The 21,077-nt window shown below is 43.7% G+C and overlaps 2 protein-coding genes across 2 annotated transcripts; both read right to left on the bottom strand.

The window, feature by feature from the left end:
- Positions 1-1,375: 1,375 nt before the first annotated feature.
- klhl11 (kelch-like family member 11) lies at positions 1,376-4,357 on the bottom strand. The gene is made up of 2 exons (XM_030775381.1): positions 3,819-4,357; positions 1,376-3,109 (listed from the first exon to the last, which is right to left on the bottom strand). The coding sequence occupies exons 1-2, from the start codon at positions 4,355-4,357 to the stop codon at positions 1,522-1,524; spliced, it is 2,127 nt and encodes a 708-aa protein (XP_030631241.1). The 3' UTR covers positions 1,376-1,521.
- Positions 4,358-6,988: 2,631 nt separating this feature from the next.
- aclyb (ATP citrate lyase b) lies at positions 6,989-20,517 on the bottom strand. The gene is made up of 27 exons (XM_030773464.1): positions 20,359-20,517; positions 19,895-20,017; positions 18,093-18,155; positions 17,794-17,984; positions 17,393-17,472; positions 16,322-16,452; positions 15,997-16,115; positions 15,621-15,757; positions 15,283-15,344; positions 15,083-15,200; positions 14,754-14,908; positions 14,244-14,337; positions 11,690-11,831; positions 11,327-11,495; positions 10,978-11,082; positions 10,658-10,854; positions 10,405-10,486; positions 10,036-10,146; positions 9,115-9,242; positions 8,864-8,957; positions 8,533-8,687; positions 8,274-8,424; positions 7,885-8,028; positions 7,681-7,794; positions 7,482-7,564; positions 7,301-7,377; positions 6,989-7,083 (listed from the first exon to the last, which is right to left on the bottom strand). Exons 1-27 carry the CDS (start codon positions 20,515-20,517, stop codon positions 6,989-6,991), a joined length of 3,279 nt encoding a protein of 1,092 aa, XP_030629324.1.
- Positions 20,518-21,077: the final 560 nt, after the last annotated feature.

The raw sequence follows: 21,077 nt of genomic DNA, 5'->3' as shown, positions 1-21,077 counted from the left end.
GAAACACTAGCTACACACAACAGTAGCAGTAAACAACACTTTCATCAACAGAAAGCCTCGGAAATGCTTTACACTTGGTCCGAAAGGTTTTTCCTAAGAGTTAAAAATGAAAATTGGAATATATTGCCATCAGACCGTTATGGAAAAACAAATGAAGTCAAACTGCCCGCTGAAAGCAATTCAACTTCATTGATTGATTGATTCATTCATTCTATGCTCAAGTGAAAATCTGAATTTATCATGCTATCTTGCCATAAACGTTTATAAAAATGGTATAATGATGATATGAACCTGTGACATGAGGTATCCGTCAGTTTGCCTATAAAGTTAGCTACATATACACTGATCATTTGAATCAGTGAAGTGGATGGACAAGGATAAACATATGCTGTCATAGCTGATATCTTAAGGACTGAATATTCTTAAACTGGGTCGGTTTCATAATGGAGGGTAAAAAAAAAAAGAAAAAAAAAAAGGGGGTGATGAAGACTTTGAGGTAATGCTGCACCCTGATCTCATCACACACACAGGGCTGCTCTCAACACAGCTGTTGCAAATTGTACAAACTGCAAGAACACGGAGGCATGCATACCTTACATTCATTTTTCACGTATTGTGGACTATGGACAATTATGGACTATATATATATATATACTAAACCTGCTTTACTGTCACACTGTTGCACACTGCCACGGGAGTTCTTCTTTTTTTTCCCCCCAAAACACTGGAAAAAAAAAACTATGATTAAGCACAAGCTGTGCCCCAAAAATTAAGTGCTCTCTTTTTTTCGTAATGATTTTTGTACACAGTACATATAATAAACCTATACTACTCATAACTGCTTTCCATAATATTGACATATTTAGTGCAAGTGAGCGCCACACAAAAGGAAATCACAGTTGCTCTGTCCATCGGAGTCATCCAAAGGCTGTTATTTGGGTTACTGGTGAACAGTGAAAAACTGTTGACATTAGAATTGCCTATTAATCTACTGCAGCTAGTCTATCCTGGATAAGCAGCATGTTCTCGCTAAAAATAGAGCACAAAGGTAGTCATGGTAACCATCACAGTGTAGAACGAAGGAATGTCTGTTGTATCTATGCTCTAAAGACGCAATAGTTGTCTGCAGCACATTGTGACTGCGAGCAGCAGAATGTAGTAAGGCAAATTCAAGCAAGGCCAAAAGCAAGATTTTGTATATACATTTGTGTGTGTGTGTGTGTGTGTGTGTGTGTGTGTGTGTAACTGCAAAGTAATCTATACAAGTGTATTCACATAACTGAATAGGCAACTTTCTGACATCTTTCTAGAGACTTGTTATACAAATTTATACATTTTGTGACATTCAAAATACTCTCCTCCCAATCTTTTCCCATGCTGACCCCTCCCCACTTTGAAAAAAAAAAAACAAAAACAAAAAACAGACGGAATATAAGACAAGCTGACAGCAGACAGCTGATGCCAGCTGCATTTCCAACAACTTATTTAAGTTCCGTGTGACACAGCCCATCCAACGGACACTCAACACTCAATCTGCGACTGCAGCTGTCTGCGCAGGGTGAGCGTGCGGCGATGCAACTGCTGCATCTGCTGCATGCGGTCCCGCTGGCGAGCCAGGTTCTGTGGCATGGGGTATCGCTGGCACCCGTACAGAAAGCGGTAAGGGATCCGGACGTGGCAGGCGGTGGCACGGCATCGCGGCTGGGGCATGGGGGGAAGCAACATCCATCGCTTCCGCTCGGCGCAGTAACGGTACGCCTCCTTACGGTACTGCTTATCCACGTCGTCGCTGTTCTTCCAGCCCCCGATCACAAACACGTCATCACCCAGGTAACAGATGGCCGCACCCTCAATGCTGGTCACTTCAGGCGGGAGGCTCTCCAGGATGTCATCGGAGATCCTGCTGCTGATTTTCTGCCGTGCCGCCTCGTCCCGTACGGTGGTGTAGCTCTTCGGGCAGCAAGAGGCCGTGTGATAGAAGTTGGTGGAGGCAACCGCCATCTGAAACAAGCAATAGTTATCAATGAGAGGCAAAGAATCGACTTCCTGCCACTGCCGGCTGTCCGTGTCGTAGCGCGTCGTGATTGTCTTCAATCCGTCGTCGTTGTCCGTGTCGACGGGCGTCCGCGCTGTGACGTAAATGTAACGGTCCTCGACGCTGACGGCTTTGACGTCTCGCAGGATCTTGGGGGCAGACTCCAAGTTGTGCCACTTATCCTGGTCAGGCTCGTACACGCTCACGTCTTTGAAGCCGGGACTAAAGTTGCCATGGCCACCGATGCTGTAAAGGATGTTCTTGATGCACGTGAGGCCGAAGGAGTGCTTACGCGTCGTCAGGTTGCTAACCTGTTCCCAGGTGTTGCGGTTAGGGTTATAGCGCTCCACAGTCTTGGCGAACCCTGGTTCCATGGATCCAGCCACGTAGACGTGTGAATCGGTGGCCGCAATGGCGTGACCGTCTAAGTGGTTATGGATATGTGGTAGGTTGACCCAACGGTCTTCATAAACAAAATAACCCACACACTCACTCAGATAGTCACCTCCCTCTGAAACCCCTCCGACAACCATAATCACATCCATGTTCTGCCCAAACCTCGGCTGGAATGTAGCCATGTATGAGGCCCAGAACTCTGTGTCTGCCGATTTGAGGTTCTCAAAGCGGATTGCGTGGCCTTCAACGGCCTCTGACACCAACTGGAGGCAAGTTGCGTTCTGTGCCACCAGTGGCTCGTTCTTAACAACCCTGGTGAGAAACGTAGGCTTGATCTGTGGAAGCCTGAGGAGTCGAAACAATTCCTCAAAATATTTCCCCCGCTCTTCGACGTTGCGCTGGACCCATTTGACCACAGCGTCAAAGAGCACCTCCTCTGAATCCACAGTGATCTCCGCATCAGAGAGCCAGTCACGGACCAAGTGGAATGGGAGCGTGTAGAATTCCTCGTCCTGGATAACCTTGTGGAAGTTTCGTCGGATCATGTCCGCCGCTCGCAGGGCCAGCTGGTCCAGTGTGTACATGTGTGCGAGGCTGTGGACGGCGACGCAGTTAGCCAGGCTGAGCCTCCTCTTGAGGAACTCACCACAGAAGTCCTTTAACTGCACCAACAGGAATCTGTAAGAATGCAAAAAAACTGAATATCTAAACTGGTAGTCAGCATATCAAGTGTGACATTAATATGCAAAAACATATCTGACAAAGTATTCATGACAACTCTGTTTATGATCATATACACAAAGAAGCAAAAGACATTAAAAACTAAATACATACAACCAGTAATCCCCTCGAAAAGATGTTATGGGAGACAAGTAACAGACGACAAGTGACACGAACGATTCTTGCCGCCAAGGCATACATAATTGGGACAAAGTGGATGAGAGAGCATGCCTCTGATGACACATATTTAATTGGACCAGCAGTGTATAAACATCATCGTTCATAATCAGTGTCTATTTATATTTGAAAAGCAACAGAGCAATGGATTCGAACACACGCATGCGTAGGGGCATTTTAAACGTCGATGGGTGGGGTAATATTTGGGAAAATATCCCTTCCGGCTTTGGCATGTATCGTAAAAAGCTGTGTATACGCAACATTTACAAACTTCCACACTGTTGTACAGCGTATGTCAAGTTTGCAGATGAAATAATTTTTATAAATAAAACTGAATTTTCATGAATTTGATGTGGTTATTCCTTTTTATACGAACTGAGAAACGGAATCACCGTGCACAAATGCAGTTTCACACTGAAATTTAATGATTTTCGTTGCGACAGGACCTTAGGATTTGCTCTTGCATTTAGCATTCAAGACGAATACTCACCTGTCAGCGAGCTCTAATACTTCGTGGACGTTGGCAGTGCTTACTCTTATCTCTCCGGTGTACATAAACTGTATGACGCCTTCCACAGTCTCCTGATCGGGGCCCGTTTCGCAACTCCATTCCTTCATTTCCACTCGCCCAGAGAGCGACTCAGAGAACTGTCCTCCAAGCAGAGGCGTGAAATAGTCTGTAGCGGCGGCTAGCACTGACCGATGAGCCTTAAATTCAAAACTACTTGCTGTTTCCGAAAACCCACCACAGCTGAACACCAAAGTAACATCACAGAACAGACCGAGTTTCCTCTGCTCATTCTGTCTACGGGAGAGTTCAGAGCAGTGGGTTGTTGAGGCGAACTCCTCGGCCTCCTCCGAATCTCCATCCCCGGCTAAAGCGCTGGTAGTGCTGGAACCACTACCACTCCGATTTGCGTCCTCGATGTTTGGGACTACTGTTGCCATGTCGGCATCAGCGGGTTTTGTTCTTAAAAATCGCAGTAAATTAGCGCGGTAAAGAAGGCTCTGACACACACACTTAAACATAAACACGGGAAATTCTGGGCATGCGTAGAAGCATGGTTGATCAAACTTGATGACGTTGCAGGAATTCGAGCTTTGGCTATGCATTTGAAATTTTATCCTTTATTTTGTGTAGGCGCTACAGCAAGAGAGTGGTTTTCCTTAATAATGGAAGCATAGCGTTCCGAAGCTTGGAAGGAAATGGAGGTTGGAGCACATTGTAATGCTTCTAGAAAATGCAGAAAAATAGAAAATCGGAGGTTACTGACATCTGCCGGTCAACAAGATTTATTTTAACTTTTTTCAGACTTGGTGACTGGAGCAATGTTACTGAGTTTTAAGTAATATTATATATATATATATATATATATATATATATATATATATATATATATATATATGTAAAAATCACAGGTTTCTTTACAAAATCTCAACGTATAAGACTGATGTCTAATGAGTTACATCTAGAAGTGTGACACAGTACAAGGGACTGATTTGCCCCCTCTTTAAGTAGTGTGTTCATATATATATATATATATATACATATACACACACACACACACACACACACACATATATATACACATATACATACATACATACACACACACACACACACACACATATATATATATACACACACACATATACATATATATATATCCTTTAGACCTTTTTACGTTCTAATTCGATTAAACAGTAAATATTATAGTTGTTGGTGAGTTGTTTATATTTCGAAGAGATCGATCTACTGTCCTACCGTACTAGAAATGCAATTCCCATGTGCAAAGGTACAAAATAAAGTAAAGAAAAGAAGTAATGGCATACTGTAGATGATGTTGATGACCACACTAAATGACTGACCTCCAAAAGCTTTCAATCTGATTCGAGGTGAACATCACCAGTGTCCAGTGTAGACACAATCTGACCTTTCCAACTGACCTCTATTGCAGTAAAAATTCATCCATTTGTTTGACACCGCAGGATTTGGATTGTAAAACTGAGACTGCAGAAAACATCCATAAGTATTAAAAAATAGAAGGATTTTATTTAATCCTATAAAATGATCTACCTGACCCAATCAAGTTTATCAAGATATTTCTTTATTCATTATTCTACAATATAACAGTTCTTGGGCATATATTAAAAACATAGAACAAAGCAGAAGCAATTGTATGTCACAGTTAAATAACTCAGTTGAGAAAAACATTAAAAAAAAAAAAAAAAACAGTGCTGAGAGATGCCTTGTGTAGAAAGTGGAACAATCTTTTTCCCGCAAAGTGCTCCCCAGGAGTGTATCATTTTAGTGTAAAAGGCCCATGTGTGAGTAAGCTGCACATCTCAGAGTTATCAGCTATACAGAGTCATGCAACGGCTGGATGCTTCTCATGTGAACTACAATACAACACCTTCATGGTCCCTCATAGGGCAACGTTTAAGACAGATATACATGCTGGTCGACTTGTCAACTCCTCATTTAAAGCTTGTCTTCTTCTTACGGAGCAGTTTAAGTTGAACTGAACCATAAAAAATAAAAGCTTTCAATCCTGTTATATACCATTTTCAGGTTCACAGCAGCACAACCTATAAGGTTTGAAACACATTTGATTGACCCGACATCATTTCTCAACCTACTATTGGATTACAGTTGCTTGCGAAAGCATTGCTCATGTACAGTATAGTTAACCATTTCTCCACAGCATGACCTAAAACAGATTACTGCTGGCCATGACCCACCAGGAAAGACACTCTGGTTGAAAATAACTTCTTTTGTTTTTTGTTTTAAACAGACATAATCAGTCACTCAGTAAAACTCACTTGTGATATGTAGTTTTGAGTTCACTTTTCCCCAAATTTACCGAACGTTAGAAGATGATGACACATGAACCGTTTTTGTTTGTTTTTACCAGGGCCATTCGTTGTGTTTATGCACAGCTATGCAGTTTCATGATCTGCTCATTGCTATATTAAATGCACAATCAGCGCACTGGTTAAACTATCCGGCAGCAAACGACATTCTATGGAGTGTTTAGGTGGAGGACACAGTTAGAGCTGCCTAACTGCACAAGTATGTTAAAATACATTAATATTTGCATTTGCAGATGTATTAGAAATTGAGGGCTCTCATTTCCTGACAGGACCTCATCTGTGTGATCTAGAGATGGTGAGAAACCGTTTCATTCGCCCTCTCTTTCATCACGGAACCCTCTAACCAGCAGTCTGCCATTCTAAATCATGACATAAACTTGTCAATCATTTTTCTTGCCCATACAGGTTAGTGTTTGTTTCTGATGAACTTAGTCTCTCCCCTGTAAGTCTACCTAAATAACTTGGTTAACAAAAAAAAAAAAAAGGAAGAGATGCTTCCCCTTCCCTTTGCAGAGATAGGACTACTAAGGACTTCTAATCCCTTCCAAATTTCAGCATTTGAAAAATAGTTTGGGTTTCCCCTTTTTTATGGCGAAGAACAAGTATCAAGTGCCACCGTTCTTTACAAAGTCCCTGATTTCCCTCCACCTCAGATTCCCCCATTCTTTTCATTTGGCCTATTTTTCTCCAGTGATTAGTTTTTTTTGGTGAGAAGAGGAAAAAAAAACGAAAAGGCTGTTTCTGGGCTACCCCTGCCTGGATGAGGACATTTCCGTAGGTAAGCATTTACATGGACATGTGTTCAGGAAGAACGTATGAGATGTCGTCCCACGGATGGCGGTACAGGCCCTGCTTCAGACGCTTCTGATCTAGGTAGTGACCTGAGCAAAAGACAGAATATAAGTGAGTGTGACACGATGACAAAGGTGTGAGGAGACGAGAGAGAGAGAGAGAGAGAGGGATGAGGGAGTTATAGTGTGTGAATGGTGACTGTGTCATTATAATGAACAAAATGATCAATAACTGATAATGTGAGGATTATTTTCAGGTATCATGCATCTCTACGGATACATTTGGTTGTTCGCTGTGGTAACTCACCAATGAAACCCATGCTACGTCCCAGGACAAAGATTCCATTAAGTGCTCCAATCTCTACAAATTCATCTGCCTCGTCTCTGTGATACAGGGAATTAAAGGGAATAAGTATGCACATAGTGCCACATAGCACAGGGAGATAAATTCTCTTAACTGGATTCAGACATTAGGAGCATTCTCCTACCGAGTGAATCCTCCACATGTTCTGAGCAGGTCCACAAAGGCCACGCCGATGAAGCCATCTACATTCAGGATCAGGTTTGGCTTCTGCAAAACACACAACCTTCAATGCAGTGACCCTGTGGGAGAGCCAGACATCCCCCCTGACACCCCCCCCCCCCCCCCCCCCCCCCCCCCTCACTTACACACACCCATCACTGTACCTTAGAGGTGGTTATCTTCTCTACTTCCAGGGCGTAGTCCAGCAGCTGGGTGGCTGGGAAGTGCTGTTTAACGAAGTCTTTGAGGATCTGCACCCTCATATCAGGGTTATTGAGCTGGAAGAAGAAAACAAAAAAAAAAGTTCAGTCCTCCTTAGCCGTGACATGCCGGTGTAGCTCTGTACCCGCGTGTGGCGCATCACTCACCGATTTGACTCTGTGTCCGATTCCCATTATGAGCTTGCCGTCCTTCTTCATCTTGTTGACAAACTCCATAGGCAACATGCCACTGTCAAACGCTTTACTGAACTGCTTCGCTGCAGCATCCAGGGCCCCTCCAAACCGATCCCCCTGAACCACGCACACATACATACAAATGTTAATCATAGCTCTTTAAAAGCTTTCTCTGCTGACTTATTAAATCTTGCCTTGAGATCTGATATATGTGATTTTTTTATAAAACATGGCATCTGACGTGCCATCACAAAAAGCCAATGTGAATCTATTGTCTTTCAAGCCAATGGTGATACTAGTTTGACCGGTCAGACCGGACTACACTGTGTCACTGCTAACCCAACAGGTCAAACAGGTCTTACGATGGTGAGCAGCCCAGAGGTCAAACTGGAGACAAGGTCTTTCCCAGCACGTGCACAAACAATGGTGTTGTGAGCTCCAGATACTGCTGGCCCGTGATCCGCAGTCACCATCAGGCACATCTCAATGAACTGACAGGCATATCGGGGTAACCTGTTTAAACACACACACACATACACAGATTCTCTCTTTTTTTTTAAAAAAAAAAGAAAAAAAAAAGAAAAAAAAAAAAAAAGCTTTAAACAGTCGGGCACCACCCACCTCCTTTGGAACCAGAGCAGACCCAGGACTCCCCCAAGGCCCATCTCCTCTTTGAAGACCTCTGTGATGGGCATGCCAGCGTAGATAAGCTCCTGTCCTCTCTCGTCACAGATACTCGTCATGAAGGAAGCAGGTTTACGGATAAGCCCAAGCTCCTACACACACAGAATCAGGAGAGAAAGAAAAGATTTACAGACATCACCCACAAACACAGTCCTCTGTCACTTCACGTCTGGCAGTGCTGTAGACAGGCGCAGTCAGGTGTCACCAACAAAAACACACACTGTGGTATATCTCGGTGAGTGAGAATGAATGATTAGACTGTTCTTACTCTGGCCCAGGAGTAATCCATCGGCACTGTTGGGGGTGGCACCTCTTGAGCGGGAATGATGATCCCATTGGCTACCAGGTCATCGTACACTGACCTGTCCAATCATAGGGACAAAGATTTTCTTAAAGCAAAGGAACATATTCTTGAGGCAATATCATAAAATGAAAATATATTCCTCATATGAAAAAACACAAAATTAATGGACACGTTAAATTGCAGAATGATTTCTCTTTAAAAACGTCAGCCCTCACCGAATAACATCACCCAGTTCATCAAAGCTTTTGGGGACAAACACTCCTGCCTCCCTCAGTGCCTGGTTCTTGGCCACAGCTGTCTCTGATGACTGATTAGCACACGCTCCTGCATGCCCAAATTGCACCTGAGAGAGAATGTAAACACATCCGCTCTCAATCACCCACATACATGGCAATCAAACTTTCAGCTCTATGACTTCATATTCAACAAATTGTCAGACGGCTCAACTTTAAAATGACTGAACCCACGCGCCTTCAATTCATTCACAGAACATACACCAAACACCATATTTACTAAAGTAAATGGGAAGAACTCCTCTGTAAATCTGATGCAGTTGGTATACATTTCAATGTTCTGCACACTCATATCAGTGCTCAGGGAATATGTATCAGAAGTTACATCTGAAATCAGTGGTAACAAAATGTAAAAAAAAAAAAAAAAAAAAAAAAAACCCTTAGTCTTTCCCTGCTAAATAAAAACTACACTTCTGATCATTCCTTTAATCACAGATGGATCTTACATATCGCTCTAACAACAGCGAAAAATAACAATTCTTCTACACTGTATTGTTGGAATGTTCCATGGCAAGGAATAACAAAGCAAAATGCATTCCTCTAAGTGCCTGGCTTATCACAGCAGAATATCTAGTTGCAAAAATCCAGAAATAATGATATGGAATGAGCCTGACTGATAGTGTGTGTATAGGATTGAATGAGCCTGCTTTCCCTGACTGTTTCCTTGTTTTTGTAACATTGGAACAATACAAATTATTGATTGCAAAAAAGATTAAGCTATTCATACATGAAGTTGACAACCACCTGTTCTGTGGTGGTGTAACCACTGAACTGGAGCTGTGGACCCTTTAAAACTGGTTTATTAATTCATTTCTCACTGAGCAAAATGTCATGAACTTTTACCTCAGAGGAGAACATGGTAGCACAAGTTCCAATACACCAGCACACCACTGGCTTAGTGATCCTGCCCTCTTTAATCCCCTGTCCGATCTTATACTCCTCAACTCCTCCAATCTGCGCATGCACACACACACGCAGACAGACAGACAGACATAGACAGCAAGAGAGAGAAAGAATGTACTCATGTGTGTGATATATATCATGCTATTCTTACAATCCTTAGGTAGGGTAAAAGTAAAAATCACGGATGAATTTTTTTTTTTTTCCTTATCTTCACATTTGAAAAGTTCAGAGAGGAAATGAAACGTGTCAGAGCCAGGACGTGATAAAACGAGCGATTCAACCGTTACGTGAATTTGTATCTAATCTCACCTCTCCCAGCACCACGATCATCTTCACTCCGGGCGTGTCTTCATACCGGAGCACGTGGTCCATGAAGGTGGAGCCAGGGTATCTACAGAGGGGAAAAAAACCCAGAATAAACCTCACGGCACCAGTCAGACCGACACATTCCACTCAGTATCAGGACTGACATGAGGAGAGAGACACCCGTTCACTTCACGTCTCTTCTCTTTGTTTCCTCCCGTTCTCACCACCCATCTCTCACCCCTCTCTTATCTCTCACCTGTCTCCTCCGATGGCCACTCCCTCGTACACGCCGTCCGTGGTACGGGAGATGATGTTGTTCAGCTCGTTGGACATGCCTCCCGAGCGGGAAACGTAAGCCACGCTTCCCGGCCGGTACAGCTTGGACGCCAGGATATTGTCCAGCATTCCCCCCGTGTTCCCGATCTTAAAGCAGCCAGGTTTTATACCCCCCACCTGCAAACACCCGCGCACACGGCTTAAAACATCCGCTTACCAACATTAACGGCAGCGCAATGCAAAGATAGCATCTCTGAGAGAACACACACAGATACCATCAGAGAGACAGACTGTACTGACTGTTGCCGGGCCGATGATGGTGACGCCTTTCTCGTCGGCTGTTTTGATGAGTTTGCGGGTAAGGGCTTCAGGAATCCCCTCTGCTATGATAGCGATGGTGTGAATCTGAGAACAGAAAGCAAGACATCATTAGGAACAGAAGTGGAAAGAGAATGATTAGACGCATTTCCCAAACTTGTGTTATGAACAACCGCTGATCTGTGGAGCAGACCGTCATGTTTTCATTCGGTTTCATTTAGACATCCTACAGAAACCCCCTATGCTGAATATGAGATTATGATATGCGATATTACATGGTCGTAAAGATCGTCGCCCTCTGAACACAACACAGTCTGTACAGAAGCCTCACCTGTGGGTACTGCATGGTTTCCATGGTGCTGTCATAAGCGGAGCGCAGTGAGGCAAAGCTGATGAGAACGTCCACTTCCGGATGCTTCTTCATGGCGTCGGCCATGTTCTTATAAACAGGCAACAGGATCTCCTTGTGACCCCAGTAAAACTTCTGTTTATGGTCCCCACTGCATAAAAACAGACTTTCAGAGATCACATCACCTAATCTACACAATATGTTGAGAGGTCGTGGAGAAGGGTCAAGTTTCAGTAGGATTGTGGGCATTACTGGAGGATAAAAAGGAACACACACACACACACACACACACACACACACACACACAGAGTGTGCAGGAGCAATATAATAGGAGCAAAATCTCACGTGAAGGGGTAGACCATGGCAGCCACTGAGGGCTCATCACGTGAGCACACGTAGTCAAAATCCAACATGCCCTGCACTGCCCGCGTCTGCATGCCCCACACTATAGCCTTTGTGTGCCTGCTGAACAAAGTAGTGGCTTTGGCTAGAGAGAGAGAGAGAGAGAGAGAGAGAGCGAGAGAGAGAGAGAAGAGAGAAGAGAGAAGAGGGGTTAGTTTTTCAAGTCGCATCAAGTGAAGGTCGGGACAAAAACAACAGGGGAACATAGCAAGTTAACGTCACAACTCAACACAAAGGAATAGGGTTAATAATGCCCTCATCACAAAATACATTTATAAATGGAGGCAGATAAGAGGGTGGGGCGGTCAACAGGGGAGGGAGAGAAATATTCAGGGTGTAGACACTGGGGTTTTAATGGTATGGACAGCTATAAGAGTACTGGTGTCTTTCCTTTCAAACAGATTTAGGGCTATTCATGTGAACTCGTGATCACTTAATGACCTCTCTGACATGTTTAAGTTCAAAGCCACATTTTGTTCACAGTAAAAAAAAAAAAAAAGAAAAGAAAAAGAGTGTGTAGAGAGTGTTCAGGTGAGTGTATGCCATTCATAACAGGCTTTAAAGAACTGTGTGGTAATAAGTGACTGAAACATCATAATGAATCAGAATGAGATTAGAGACAGTATCATTGATGTATAAAGATCTGCTTGATCAGTTGACTGAGATCATGATGAAGTGATTTACTACCATCCTCACTCACTGAACCAAATGAATGAACCAAAATAGTTATTGGGATGAGAAAAAAACCCCTCAGAATTTCATTTTAAAGGCACACTCACACTTGATTGCAATTAATAGTACTTAAGTCAATTTTAGAAAAAAAAACCCCACTGCATTCAAGATCAGAATCAACTCCTCATACAAGCTGCTCTAACCGGAAAAGATTTTCAATCACAGCCCTTGAATGCACCTTTAACAAAACACAGAGCAAGAGAGCAGGGTGGTTCCATGGCAACTGACTCGGCATCGCAGATGAAATCTGACTGAAATGTGACTGACGTTAAAACCGTCTCAGCAGAAACCCATCGAAAACACACAGCGGTGACGTTAAGTGGCTCTAAAAGTGCTGGGAATGACAATAGATGAGTTGCACTGCGAGGGCTGACCTGTGTGATGTTGCTCTGACTTCTGTTAATCAAAAGCCTTCTACACTACTAGCCTAACCACTGGAAGCGCCAACATGAGGGCAGGACTTCAACCATGCCAGTCAGTTACCAGGACAATGCCAGGCAGGAGCACACAGCTAAGGAGAGGCCCTCCCCACCCAACCTAGAGGACCTAAAGATAAAAAAAAGAAAACAGACAGAGCAGGTGGAACAGAGAAGAGAAAGAGCCAGAAGGAGAGACAAAGATAGACAAGCAGAGGAGAACAGTGGCAGGAAGAATGAGAAACCGAGAGTGAGAGAGCATTACACAAAGAGAGAGAGACACACACACACACACACACACACTCCAATAGCATGCAGGGCCCTACCTCCAGTCCTCTCTGCTGTGGTTTGTAGCTCTGTTCGCCATATGACAACAACAACAACAACAGTGACCACAACAAAGTAAACAAAATTATATGGAACTCCAAAAAATGTTGAAAATAAACAGATAAATAAATGTAAAGAACAAAAACAAAACACAAAGGTTCTAAAAAGAACTTTGATCTTGTTTAATTACCCATTTACTCCAACCTAGAATCAAATTAAATCAACCTCAGTCCCCCCCCTCCCACCCGCCCCCCCTTTCTTTCTCCGTCAAACAACAAAACGCCAAAGAATCTCAAGTGGATAGCGACAGCAGCCGGCACAGATCTGTGCATGACCCGCGGGCGTGACACAGACAGCAGCAGCATGCAGAAGCTGTGTGGGCTCATGCTGCAGTTCTGGCTAAATCAACGCTCTGCTCTGAGTAACACCACTAGACTACCCCAGCACCCGAGAGCCAAAGCAAAATGAGTGCAGACACAATCAAATAGGAGAGAAAGGAGAAAAGGGAGAGAGAGAGAGAAAACAGGGAAGAGAAAGGAAAAATGATTAAAGAAAGAAGACAGGACGTACTTAGGTTGACCCTTGAACTCTTACCTTTGACATCTGAACTGAGCATACTCTTCACAGGCCAAGCCTGGCAATAAGCGGACGCTTACGAGTATGAAGGTGAACAGAGAGAAGAGGCGTTACACATGGGGGGGCGAAGGAAAGACAGATGGAGGGAGAGAAAGAAATGAAAATACAAAGAGTCAGGATGAAAAGTCGAGAAAAGAAAAAAAAAAAAGAGCAGTTAAATAAAAGTGAACTGAATGGACAGGGTGACAAAGGGAAAAAGAGAAAAGGAGGAGAACGTGTTTGTGTGCTTGGGTGCTCTTGGCAGACTCCTCTAAACCTGTTTAACTCCTCAGGGGTTCAGAGCCTGTATTTAACCCTCATCAGGTCTCTTTCTCCAGACCCAGTGCTGACTCAAGCCCATGGCATAGCGCCAGAACACTAGCTGAAGGCAGTTCGGTTGCAGTTACCTGGCGGGACACCGGGTTTGGGTTTCTTGGCAGGAGTGACGTCGTTAGTGACTTTGGCCTCTGAGAAAGAGGCGGTTCTGGTAGCTGCTGGCGTCTAGTGAAAGAGAGAGAGAGAGAGAGAGAGAGAGAGAGAGAGAGAGAGAGAGAGAGAGAGAGAGAGAGAGAGAGAGACGGAGATTTATAGAGCATGAGGGAATGCAACACGAAGGACAACCGGGATGTGTAACACACACAGTAACACAGGTCCCAATAACATCTGTCACTGACAGTGATGACTGAGAAAAATACACTGACCGTGACAGTAAGAGGAGAGAGAGTGACATTGTGAGAGCGAAAAGGACAAAACACTGGAGCCTGTAATAGGTGTGGATGTGTGCACACAAATACCCATGCCACAAACATTTCAGGTGCTTGAGTGACCGAGCAAAAAACTGAACTCCAGTGCCTAGAGCACTGGAGGAGTAAACAGAGAGCACACAAACACACACACACACACACACAGGGACTTACGGTGGCATTGCCGCTAGAGTTTAACAGGAAGTTGGCTGTGTGAGCAGCGACTGGAGGCTGGTTGGGGATTGGCCGGTGTCCCAGGGCCATGCCAACAATAGCCGTCATGTGGGTCTCTGTGCCAAAGACGTGAATGGGGATCCCCGTGGTCTTTCCTACAGAGACACGCGCGCACACACACAGGATCAGTATATAAAAAAAAAGCTGACAAAAGAGGGAAAAAAAGCATCACTTTGACCATGCATAGTATGAGCTGACTTTTTCCCCCCTTGTTGGTTTATCTCCATCATCTCTGACTGGATGTCTCGCCAAATGACTAGAGGACTCACCGACTTCTCCCATCACCCTCAGACCCTCCTGATAGTTTGGCCCCCCACGGCGCACAAAGATGGTCACCTCATGTTCCTTCAGAGGCCCCTGATAGTCTTTAATGGCTCTGACAATACCCTGCATAAAGACAATCAGCGATCAGAACGTGTTCATTTGAAAACATTTCCAAAAATATTTCCCCACTGAAAAACGGGCTTACTTTGAAGGTAGCAGCCACGTTAGTGAAGTTAGCAATGCTTCCTCCGATAATCAGAACTTTTCCTGTGAAGAGAATACAGACAGATTTAAAAAAAAAAAAAAAAAAAAAAAAAAAAAAATCAATCAACTGTCACTGTTTGATTACGTAGACACAACAGATGACTGAGGAATGTGAAATGAGTAAACATTAAACAGAAAGTATTAGATAGTATTAGTGTCATAACCTCCGAGTCATAGTTTCTAGTGACTCTGTGAAAACACTGATGTACCACAAACACAACACCGTCACAAACACTGTCACACTAACGTCACAAACTTAGACATGCGGTGGGCGTGTACCGTCAGGGTGTTTCTCTCGAGTCATCAGTGATAGGATGGTCTTGGCGTAGTCATAGGTCTGCTGTTCACTGGGAGCACCAGAGTATTCTCCATAGTTGGCCAACTCATCAACCCCACCCAGGTCACAAATCGTATCACTGGAAAAGAATGCAAAGTCCCACATCCACTCAACAACGGTCAGAAAGTATAAACACGGAGAAATACACTGATAACTTGTGATTTTTTTTTTTTTTTTTTTTTTCCAAACAGCAGTCAGTAACCTAACCTGAACACAGCCATCGACTGTTTTACCAATATGAGGATGAGAAGGTGATGAAATATTCCACTCTGTAATCAGACAAACACAGACTACGTGACGGCGGTACTCTTTCCCCACCTGTACACCACTGATGCTCCTCCCCCTGCCACCATGGTCCAGATTCGGCCTCTGGGGTTGAGCAGGGTCAGTTTGAGACTGGCTCCACTCTTTGCATCCAAGTCGGCTATGTATGCCTCCTACAGCACACACACACACACACACGATCTAAAACCACCACATCAAATGCACTGCTATGCCTAAATGTTTTTTATTAACAGCTTATGAAGATGAAGCAGTCAGTCATAGCTTCCCATGAGCTTTGTGTGTGTGTGTGCGCGTGCGTGTGTGCACAGGCCTCTGCCTGGGAACAGTGTTTCACTGCACTGAGTCAGACTTTTTGTACCTCAGGGTAGGCCTCTCTGCCAAAAGGAGGGGGGAACTCCACATCCCCCCACTTGGGTTTGCAGATGAAGTCTGCTGTAGCATCGATTTTGGCAGCCATGTCCAGTACATACACGCCCTCCTGAGTGACCACTGCAGAAGACACGGGAAGGATTACTGTAACCAGGGGAAAGGGCAGAGCTCACAGCAGGACCTTGATTTTTCTCCACTTTAATGACAGAACTGAGACTCTCTACAGACACATTGCTCCAATTACAGCAAATGAGTGTATATGCATTTTTTTAAACAATATTCAAAAAAGCAAAACTAAATTCTGATTGTTAAAATGAATGTTCTCACAATGCAACTCCCTGGTATTAAAACTATGGGCATATTTTTTTTCTTCAGCAAAATGGCAAATAATTCGCTAAGCAATGCACTGTAGTTATGACCCAATAACAGAGGTCACTGATAATACTGTTACTGAGGATAAAACTACTGCCAAAAACCTGCACAAAGTTACACCACTTTATCGTGTAGGTTAAGCCGTTATAAAGAACAAAGCCAAGAGGTCTGTTATTTTGTTACTGTACAGCAGATTAATTATTGCTACTAAAATACATCAACTATGTGTGTCAAGGTTTCCTGGGGTAAAACTAAATTGTGTGTATGTGTGTGTGTGCCAGTGAGAGAGACAGAGGGAGGGGGAGAGAGCAAGAGAGAGAGAGAGAGAGAGAAAGAGAGGGAGAGAGCAAGAGAGAGAAAGAGTGAAAGCTAAAAAAAAAAAGGGAGAGTGGAGGAGAGTGTCAAAGTCAGAGAAGGACAAACTCATATTCAGATGGCTGCTGTGGACACTGATTGTGTCTTAGCACCTAAACTATTCATTTATTGATCCTTGTAAGCCTTTGTCAGTAACCAACTAAAAATGTGTGTGTGTGAAACTACATTTAGAAGGGTCTCCCAGAGCTGCACTTACTCTGGTATATGTAATACCTTTCTTTTGTTTTTGTTTTTAATCTTTAATTCTTCCTTGATTTGTCAAAGAGAGTTTGACAAAGAGAGCAGGAGAGTGAGGGAGAAGTGGTGCACATACCAAGTGGATTGATTTCCAAGTATGTAAAGTACAAATCTTCATACAGGTTAAAGAGTCCCACGATAAAACTGGCCAGGACCCTGTGGATCAACACACAGACAGCAGTACCATCACTTAAAGCTCAGTTACACATTTTGTCTTCACACATCGAGAAAATCTTTATTCAACTGACCACTGCAGAGGAACCGTTTACTGTACCTAATGATTACCCAGCTACAGCACACGCTGTGTGATTACAAGGCAGTCTGTGAAATGCACTATTATCAGTTGCGTCCACATCCTCACAGCAGTTTCATAAGTAATAAACCGTCCTGCCCATGTTTACATTGGCAAAACAACCCCCAGAAGAACTCCTGAACAGGCTTCTCTTCCTGGCCTGCTCTGATAGGCCAGTGACTCACTCTTTCTTCTCATCTGTAACATGTGTGAGAAGCTGCTCGGTGACGGTCTCCTCGGACAGTTTCTCTGCCACGCCCACCAGGTGCTTCTGAGCTTTGGCGTCCACGTCGCCAACGTCCACCCCGCCCTCGTGGTGGAACAGCACGTAATCCCCCTCACGCGTGGCGTAAATGCACACGTAGAACTCCTCATTCTGATGGGAAGACAAAGACAGATTACACAAGTTTTACACACGCACTCACACACACACAGCAGTGCAAACATCCACGTAGATTTAGTGCTGCCTTACTTAAAATATTACCTGTGTGTGTGGAACAAACGGCTCGATGAGGAAGTTCTTCAGGATGCCCTTTGCCTTTCCTACCTGTAAATCAAACAGATTCTCAGAAACCAGAATCAACATGCCCCAACAGTCTGGATCCTGTACTGGAGAGTTGGCTCCGACCCCCCCCCCCCCAATTATTGTAGAGTAACATGGTTATTGCATAGTAAGCCAGAGTGAATCCATTTCAAAGCCAGAAAATGTAGGTGCCTAAAATATCCATCCTCCGACTGCCCTGTAAAATTCTGACCTTTACTTTCCTTGACCTCTGATACTGAGCCCCTTAAGCGACTCTAAACATAACCATAGAAAAATGCTGTCTGTGTCAGTATCCCTCTCTGTCACTAACACTGAACTCTCCCTTCTCTCACTGACGTCTGTGTTTCATAATTTGGCTCACTCCCAGACGTTTAATTTCTTAGACATGCACAGAGAGCTCAAATAGATTAGCGCTCTCTAAACCGGTGACACAGACACCCATTCCATACATTCACTGCATTTGGAGGCACAATCAGCCAATGAGTTTCAGAGTTTTGCCTTCAGTGCAGTGACATCACAAACTTCTCCTGCCCCTTTGACAGCTTGGAGAGACACGATGCCTGTTTGTGTGAATCTGAGAGCATGCAAGCTCGGGCAGCCCGACAAATCCTCACAAGAGATAATTACTAAGCATCATCATAAACATGTGCTCCAGGCTACATGTGTGCTCACATTGTTTAGAGTAATAACTTCCTCCACAATTTCAATAAATATTGTGTTGGATCTCACTAGCAATAAACCTGCAGCACATGCTGGGCTGATACAGAGAGATATGGACTATAAGGGGTTTCCATGGGGAGAAAGAAATATTCTGAGAGATTAAATGAACCTTGCGCTCCAATACACGCTCAATCCAGCCAATAGATTTCAACACTGTCAGAGCATATAACGTAGATTTCAATGAAAGACAGCAAAGACAGTGGTGTGTGCATAGCATGCACACACTCACACAGGCGCACACACACATACACACACACACACACACACACACACACACAAATACTCCTTGTCCATCAGTAAAGAGCATGATATTCAATTTGACAAAATAGAGTAATGTGTTTGGATCTTAAGTGTTCAAATGCCTTAAAACATTACCAGCAAACTGCAAACACATACCATGTCTGCCTCATTAGTGTGTCACATTCTGTTGGAATAGGCACGGGGACTCACAGACCTCTGCGTATAATTCTACAAACCATCACAGGCGCTGCTATTAGCATAGCATATTATGGCTAAGTATAGCTATAGCATTCTTATAATATCTATCCTTATTTTGAAAGAGGTTTCTGTTTCAACACTTGAAACCAAAAACAAGGTCATTTCCTTGTAGCCTGATAAGCCACAATACCGAGACCAAAGAGAAAGGGAAAAAGAGAGAGAGAGAGAGAGAGAGACTGAATGTCAAAATTAAAGAGTTAGAATCACAAAAGGCTAAAGGCCCAAGTGGCTGTTTTAAGTATTAACTGCCAAGCTCAAGGATGTTTGCAGTTTGCTGTCAGAAACTGAAGGATTTCATGTAAAACTTAAGTTCAAACGTAATATTAAACTTTTGAGCTCAGACACTCGGAAAACTTTGAGCACTTGCCAGTTTTGCTTTGACAAGTTACATGAACAGGTTTCAGGTAAAATAAAAAACAATTTACCCAGTGCCCTGTTGGTGGGGGACTGCCCACCTCTGATATTAGAGTGACATTTTCTCTTCAGTGCCTGAACAGGAAAAGCATTTGAGTTTGTTGACTCACTGTGGTCTCTTTCATCATTCGTGTTTTCAGCCATTCCTTTACGCCCTCTAGATCCAGGTCAACACCAACCAATCCCAGCTTCCCTCGGCGCTTAATCAGCTGGTCTGGCTTCACTACCAGTCGCTGAAGAGTGAGAGAAAAGTCAAAACATCACTATGGTAGCTTTACCTACTGACCTGTGCTAAAATAAAGTGACAACATCGACCACTAAAACAGACAACACTGAAAAGCTACACCAAACCACTTCTTATGAACACGAAGGCACAGACAAAAGAAATGGTTGGGTTAAAACAAAGAATATACAGAGAAGAGAAGTGACTCAGATATTTTGCTTTGTAGTATTATCAGTATTACAAACAGTGTCTGACCACCCGAGTACAAAGGGCTTACAAAAGAAAAAAACCAGTCTAAATCTGATTTATCTTTATGCTCATCAGCAGTAATGGGTGACAATGCACACAGACCTCAGTAAGGAGCCATGGATGGTCCTGGGTCAGACGTTCCCAGTCTGTTTCAGCGGTAACCCTGGCGTAGCGAAAACGGTTTTGCACCGCGGCTGTGGTGCAGATGTACTTGTACAGGAACTCTTTTCCCGTCTGTTCTGAAATGGCTTTAGCCGACATGCTGCCTCAGTCAGTGATGGACCTGAGAGGTAAAAACAGCAGAGGAAAATTAACACAAGAGGAGAGACACATCAGGGTGGAGACACACACAAAGCAATAAGTGCAGAAAGCAGATCTTTTGTCAGTTTGACTCCTGTGCATGACAGCTATGCACCAATATGCCCTTCAGCAAAGCACGAAACGCCAGGTATTTAAAAAGACAAAGTCACCGTTGACAAAAGCCTCGGTCAAATGTTCAAATTCATGCATTAACACACTGTTGCTTTAGCGGAAGCTATACATATGGATTTTATCCCAAAGTTGTGCAAATAATCAAAAACAATGGTTTCCGACTCTGCCCGAAGTTTCTGAGATCCTCAGACATAAGGAGAAAAAAAAGAAAGAGAGATCAGTCTGACGTTTCCACACAGTGCAGTGAATCGACTGGAAAGACTAGTATGCACAGCGAGGCTGGCTTACCATTTTATTTTTTTCAGAAATGGCCTAGAAAACTTGTCTCCATAGTTAAGTGATCCACTCTCACTGTTTTCTCTGTTCCCAACTCCTTCAGAACTGACTGT

Source organism: Chanos chanos, chromosome 5 (assembly GCF_902362185.1).
Source record: "Chanos chanos chromosome 5, fChaCha1.1, whole genome shotgun sequence".
Classification (NCBI taxonomy): Eukaryota; Metazoa; Chordata; class Actinopteri; order Gonorynchiformes; family Chanidae; genus Chanos; species Chanos chanos.
Note: the sequence above shows the minus strand (reverse complement) of the source record. Positions and strands in the feature narration are given on the sequence as shown.